This window comes from Jatropha curcas, chromosome 9 (genome assembly GCF_041381405.1).
Source record: "Jatropha curcas cultivar XTBG-Jc1 chromosome 9, XTBG_Jcur_1.0, whole genome shotgun sequence".
NCBI lineage: Eukaryota > Viridiplantae > Streptophyta > Magnoliopsida > Malpighiales > Euphorbiaceae > Jatropha > Jatropha curcas.
In genome coordinates this window covers 26,933,785-26,939,825 of record NC_143159.1, presented here as the reverse complement: position 1 = coordinate 26,939,825, position 6,041 = coordinate 26,933,785, and the positions used below count along the sequence as shown (strand labels likewise).

General features: G+C 29.8%; 1 protein-coding gene across 3 annotated transcripts; it reads right to left on the bottom strand.

The window, feature by feature from the left end:
- Positions 1–597: 597 nt before the first annotated feature.
- LOC105639586 (CHUP1-like protein) lies at positions 598–3,315 on the bottom strand. 3 transcript variants are annotated; one of them, XM_020680892.3, is made up of 5 exons: positions 2,684–3,313; positions 1,756–2,072; positions 1,551–1,662; positions 1,022–1,153; positions 598–941 (listed from the first exon to the last, which is right to left on the bottom strand). In XM_020680892.3, exons 1-5 carry the CDS (start codon positions 3,248–3,250, stop codon positions 900–902), a joined length of 1,170 nt encoding a protein of 389 aa, XP_020536551.1. In that variant the 5' UTR covers positions 3,251–3,313; the 3' UTR covers positions 598–899. The 3 variants fall into 3 exon arrangements, 2 of the variants coding, with proteins under 2 accessions (XP_020536551.1, XP_012079077.1); XM_012223687.4 differs by having other exon boundaries at positions 598–948; positions 2,684–3,310; XR_002284863.3 differs by lacking the exon at positions 598–941 and having other exon boundaries at positions 1,748–2,072; positions 2,684–3,315.
- Between the last annotated feature and the right edge of the window lie 2,726 nt (positions 3,316–6,041).

The following is a 6,041-nucleotide window of genomic DNA, read 5'->3' as shown; positions in this document are numbered from 1 at the left end:
GTTCAATACTTATTAATTCAGTTTTACTTGAAAAATAATTTTTTTATAATAACCGATTTAAAAATTGAAAACCAAAACTAGAGAATATTCAAAATTAAAGCTGAAATCAAAAATCAAATAACTGAACTAAAAACTGAAAATAATTCGGTTTGGTTCAATTTTGTGATTCAGTTAATGTAGCTCACTCTCATGATAAGTGCGATATAACTTAATTGTTCTTTTTTTATTAAAAAAAATCAGTAGCAGATGGATGTATTAATAAAAATGGAGGATCAATTAACCTCTCTTTTTTGCAAATTTCTTTTATACACGTGGTATAATTACTCATCTACCCTCTTATTTTTTGTTATTGACTCTCTTTATATGTAAAAAAGATTAAGAAATTTGGATAAAGGTAAAAATATTGATTCGGAAATAAAAATTTCTAGATCCGACTAAACCCATACTGATTTATGGACAATTTATCGAGTAAACCTACCTAACTTTTAACTCACTAGTTACCTATTTCATAATTTTAATTTGAGCCGCATATTCTAATCTGGAAATGGAAATAACTATATCAATAGTTGATTTAATTCCAGCATTGAATAGATCGCGTATAACAACATAGGTTAAAGTTATATTTTTGTAAATATTTTGCAATAAATACACATTACTTCAATGTAGTTCTTCATATAATCCATGTCCTCACCTGTTCAAAACTACTTTCAACATCTGAATTATGAATCTTATACAACAAAATTTTGAGATTAGCAACATCCTTAGCATCATAATTTATGGAAACTGCCATCCCTCTCTCTTTCGATTTCTTCATCAGGTGTCTGTAGATTACAGATACTTTCGCTTATATAATTAATGCATACATACTATTTATTTATGACTGGCCATTCCAACCTTCTTCAATTCTTGAAATGCGTGCATGGTCTCTGAGTCAAAACCACCTGCAAACTGGATGTTCTAATTGTTAGAAGATAGGTGAATCTAAATTCCAAGAATTAATCAAGTTTAGCTGAATCTTTACCTGGTGTAGCCGGTAAGCAAATCTAGCTCCTTGAAGCAAGAGATTATCTGAACCTGAGCACTCGTTGGCTTGTAATTCTTTAATTATCCTTTTCATATACGCTTTCGCTAGCCTCAAAGAACTTAATTTCATCTGTAAACAATATTGTTAAATTTGAATTCTTAGAGTAATCATATTTCATTAGTAATATTTTTTTTTATTTTTTTGGAAAGAAAAGAGTTTAAAAAGTAAAAAATAGTTTTGGAAATCATTATTATTTTTAATTTTCAAAATCTGAAAAAGGGTTCACCATTTAATTTATTTATTATTTGGTAGTTGAAAAGAAAAAGATTTTGAAACTAAAAAGAACCACAAAAAGTTATTTTTTTTATTTGTTTAAAAAAAATGATTTTTATTTTATACTTTTATTACTTAAATATTTTTATTATTTTAAATTATCTCCTACCCCAATTTTTATTAGTTGCCAAGCAATTGTCATAAGTTGAACTATCACATACGTTAATGGTGAAATAAGCTAATTTCTACCTACCTGACCAATCAGCCCTGTGTCCAGCAACCATTCCCACGGGATCTGAAACTCCCTATACTTCTTCATTATACTTTCTCTCGTCCTTTCCGTATTATTAACACTTCTCTCCAACCTGCAAAATCCAATGTTTAATCCTGTCATTAACTCACAGAATCAGTTAAATCACAAAAACTTAATTACTGCAAGTTATTTTGTACATGCTCGCCTGTCTTGCATTGCTTGGATTCTCCCTAGAGACTTGTTCAAAGGCTCTTTTGGATTGTCCTCAAATAATGAAACTTCTACATCAAGATTTCTTAAATCCCTGTAATTGCAGGCAGCTTCTCTTAGAGCATCTGCTTTTCTTTCTGGCCATTGTGTGAAATGCTTTAATACTGCTCTTTCATCAACTAAGGAAGATAGTTCATTGTCTAGCCATTGCACAAATGTTTCCACTTCAGATATTCCTTTAAAAGCTGCAGACTCCACTTCTTTGATTAAGTAATTTATGAATTCTTTCCGTTTTTCCACATCTGATTTTATCTGTCCATGGACAATGGTTAATTAAGAGGGTTGTTAAGTGCCTAAGTGGTAGTAAATTCCGGGCGAACTTTACCTCTGATGCCAGGAGTTCGAAACCTGGAGTGGCTCGGAGGGTCTTACGTGAATACTACCTCAACCTTTGGGCAGATTAGGGGTAAATGAGTCGAGCTAGCTCACAAGCTGTTTGAGCTCGGCCCGAGAAACGATAGAAAAAGTTTGGCTCGAATTGAATTTGAGCCAGCTCGCTAGTAAACGAGTCGAACTCGAGCCTAATGATATTAAATTCAAAAGCTTGTTGAGCCCTTATCAAACTCTGTCGACCTTTTATATATACATATATATAATATTTATTCTAAACTTATTTAAACATTGAGTTTCAAGCCAAGTTCGAGCTTATAATTTTTCGAATCGAACATGATTCTCAATTCAAGCTCAAATTTTCATCAAATCAAACTCAAGTCTAAAATTTGCAGGCTTCTCGAATTTTGAACGGAACTTCAGCTTAGATATTTACACCCCTAGGGCACATAGTCTCATCTGCATATGCGCGGATGGGACACCACATGATGAAAAAAAGAAAGAAAGAATGTGTTGATCTTTATTATACTTACAGCAGAAAGATGAGTAGAGCGGTTCTCGATTTCCCCAATCATGTTCGGTGAAAATGCGGTTACTGGAGTAGCAGCAGTAGAATGGTTTTTATTATTCTCCGAGCTTACATTTTTCCTTGTCAGCAAACGATAGAATTCCACAACTTCTGGTACGCGCCGAACCGATTTTGAACCCATAAACATCTTTGATGGTGGCGGTGGCGGTGGTGGCGCCGCTGATATTGGCGGTGGTAATTTATTTTGATTAAATATAGGAGTAAGTTTTGGTGGAGGGTTTGGTAGTTGCAATTTAGGATTATTATCAGGAGGTTCAGATGGTCTGATCTGTTGAGATGAATCATTGGAATTCTGCAATTTCTTCCAAAGCAAAGATTTTCTCTCATTATCATGAGCTTTGAGAGAAGTAATCTGTGCTTTTAGACGGATAATTTCTTGCCTTAATTCTCTATTTTCTTTCTCCAATGAATCATTCCTTATAAGAGAGGATTCAAGTTCTTTCTTTAGGTAGATGATCAAGGATTCATCTTCTTCTTGTGGCATTTTTTTTCTTTCTGGTTCTGCTTTCATTAGAAGAAAGAAAGCAAAATATATATTGTTGGAGTCAGTTTCAATTACTGCTACATCTTCTCCCTTCTTATCTTACTTTTAAAGTAAGGCAAGTATTAAAAAATGCCCTCCCTAAAGTATATATATTTTTTATTTTTTCTGTAAAATATTAATAAATTGGAATAACACCGGAGTAATCCTTTTATTTGAATAATATTCACCAAATTAATAATTTTAAAATACGGAAGAAGACAGATCAGACCACACCTCGTTGATCGAATATATGTATTTTTTTAATTATAATTTTGCTTATTAAATAAGATAGAAATTCATGTAATTTGCTGTGTAGGGCTGGCAGGTATGTGTTAGAGTTGTCTTTAGGAAGTTAAGTTAGGTGCAAAATTAAATTCTTTGGTCAAAGTCAATTATTTTCTTTTTTCTTTTTATGAATATTGATATATATGGCCTTAGAAAATCTTAGAGGGTCCCATTTTCATTCAATAGAATACCTTTATTAGGTTGATGAGCCATAAGGTTTAATAATTTAACAATTGGTTGGAATGATTTTATAAATTTGATAATAAAAAAGAAATCAAACTAATTGAATTATATTTCTTTTTTATAAATTACATTTACATATTATATACATATGTATTCAAAATTTTAATTATTTCATTTTGATTTTTTGATTTTTATAATTCGATTTTGTAAAAATTCAAACCAAACCGACAGAATCCTTAAATTATTCTTGTGAATTTTTCTTTTTTGTTCTTGATAGCATTAAAGTACATTGTCATTTTTTACTTATGAAGCAATGTGACAAGGCAAAAAGAAAAAAGTAAAAAACAATTAAAATAAAAAAAGAAAAAGAAAAAAGTGGAAATCATGTGAAATAAAGGACGGTAAAGATGCTGACAAGTAGAATATTGAATGGGCATTGATAACTACAGGCTACCAAGATAAAGTCTTTCTAGAATTTTTTTACCTTAAAATCTTTTTTTGGAAATTTTTCTTAATTAGAGAGCATAATTTGTTGTGATCTGGTATTATGTAGTTTACTTGTTTGATGAAATGGTTAGCCAATGGGTATATATTGTCTAGCTATGGGCTATTCAGCAAAATTAGTTAGCGTCTATTGCGTAAAATTAACTATTTTGATAACTATTAGTTATTTTAATAGCGTTTAATAGTTAACTGTTTGAGTAACTTTTCAAAAAACGCTAAAAAATAAATGTTACATGAATTAACTTTTTATAAAACGTTACTTTAACCTCCAAAAAATGGTTCAAACGCTATGTTAAAAAAAAATGTTACCAAATACAACCTTAATCTTTTCATCATCATGGAGTTATAGAGAGTCAGAAGTCTCGAGTTTGAGTTTTTTTTTTATCATAAGATATATTATCAATTTAGCGAGATAAGAAAATGGATCTTTATTATGTAGCTTGTGATATTATTCCGATGCATCGGACTTCCCAACGAAGCTAATGGAATGGGTTAATACACTAATTCATTGAGTAAAAGTGAAAGATTTTCTTAGATGGTGAAGTTTTACCCCCTGTGGTAGTTGAATCAGTTAGGAAGTTGCAATATAATAATTATGGTAAAGAAATAAAGAACAAGTAGGCTTCTTTTAGGTTCACACCTAAACTTGAGTCCATAGAACTTAAAACTACTTCATCTTCAAACCTTAAAAATTCCTTTTCTCCTTATTACTGGTACTAAAGCTGGAGAAAAGAGGAATGCTTATACTCCTTGAGATAAGCTTCTACTTTTGTTGAGGACCCATTCTCATCTTTAAATCATAGTATCTTTTTTTCGTAATATTCGTCACATTTAGAATTTCATGTCCATTGAAAAAACCATTAAATTTGTTTAAGTTATAATAAATTGTTAATTAAATTGACTATATTACCCTTAATTTAAATATTAATTTTTAAAGAAAATTATTAAATTGAAGTAATAATTATTAGTTATATACAAATGATAAATATGGAAAAAATGAATTTATTACTCATTGAAATCATAAATGTGACAAATATTTTAGAAAAAATTATTTTTCCAATTGTGATAAGTATTATGAAACGTAAGTAGTAATTGAAATCACTATAGATCAAGTATACCTTAATTGAAGACAAGTTCTAGCACAGAAAATTGCAAACAAAATAATTATTTATTTCTTAATGATAATTAGGAGTGTTCTGAATATTCTTGTATATATTAAACCGATATAAGAGAGTGTACTATTAAAATCATTGTAGAAAATAATAAAAAAAAATATATAATTTGTACATGAGATTATAGAAGATTAAAAATCGAAATCGAAACCGAAGCCCAATAATAAAAAATAATATGATTTTTGTTTTTTTTTTTTTTCAAAGTTTGCTCGCCCTTAAGGCTAAGTATACTACTAAAAAAAAAAAAAATTAATTTGTATAGGAGAAATTTGATGGAAGGACATGATAATTAAAAGTATCAAATTAAATGTGACCGTTGAATGTTGAAAATTGGTTTGGGCATCTTTATGATGTGAACAGCATTTAAATGCAACACGCTTGTATTGATGCCGTGCCTCCAACGGAACAACTGTTCCCTCATTGTCAAGGAATTGTGTTTTCCTTTTCCTCTTTATTTCAAGAACATTTAGGTTTTCAATTCTTGATACCATACAGTTAATTTAGTTGGTAATAACACTAATAACAGGCGCATACATAGGATCTTGAGTTTTTTTTTTTGTCCGAACTTAATATATAAATTACTATTTAATCTCTCTATATTAGTGAAAATCATCGATTGAAATTTATATTTTCAA

Excerpts from the sequence above, each read along its gene's own strand:
- LOC105639586 (XM_012223687.4), bottom strand. The coding sequence starts at position 3,250 with ATGAAAGCAGAACCAGAAAGAAAAAAAATGCCACAAGAAGAAGATGAA. Across the intron at positions 2,073-2,683 it reads GCTCTACTCATCTTTCTGCT|ATAAAATCAGATGTGGAAAA; the intron begins GTAAGTATAATA and ends GTCCATGGACAG. Across the intron at positions 1,154-1,550 it reads ACACAGGGCTGATTGGTCAG|ATGAAATTAAGTTCTTTGAG; the intron begins GTAGGTAGAAAT and ends TATTGTTTACAG.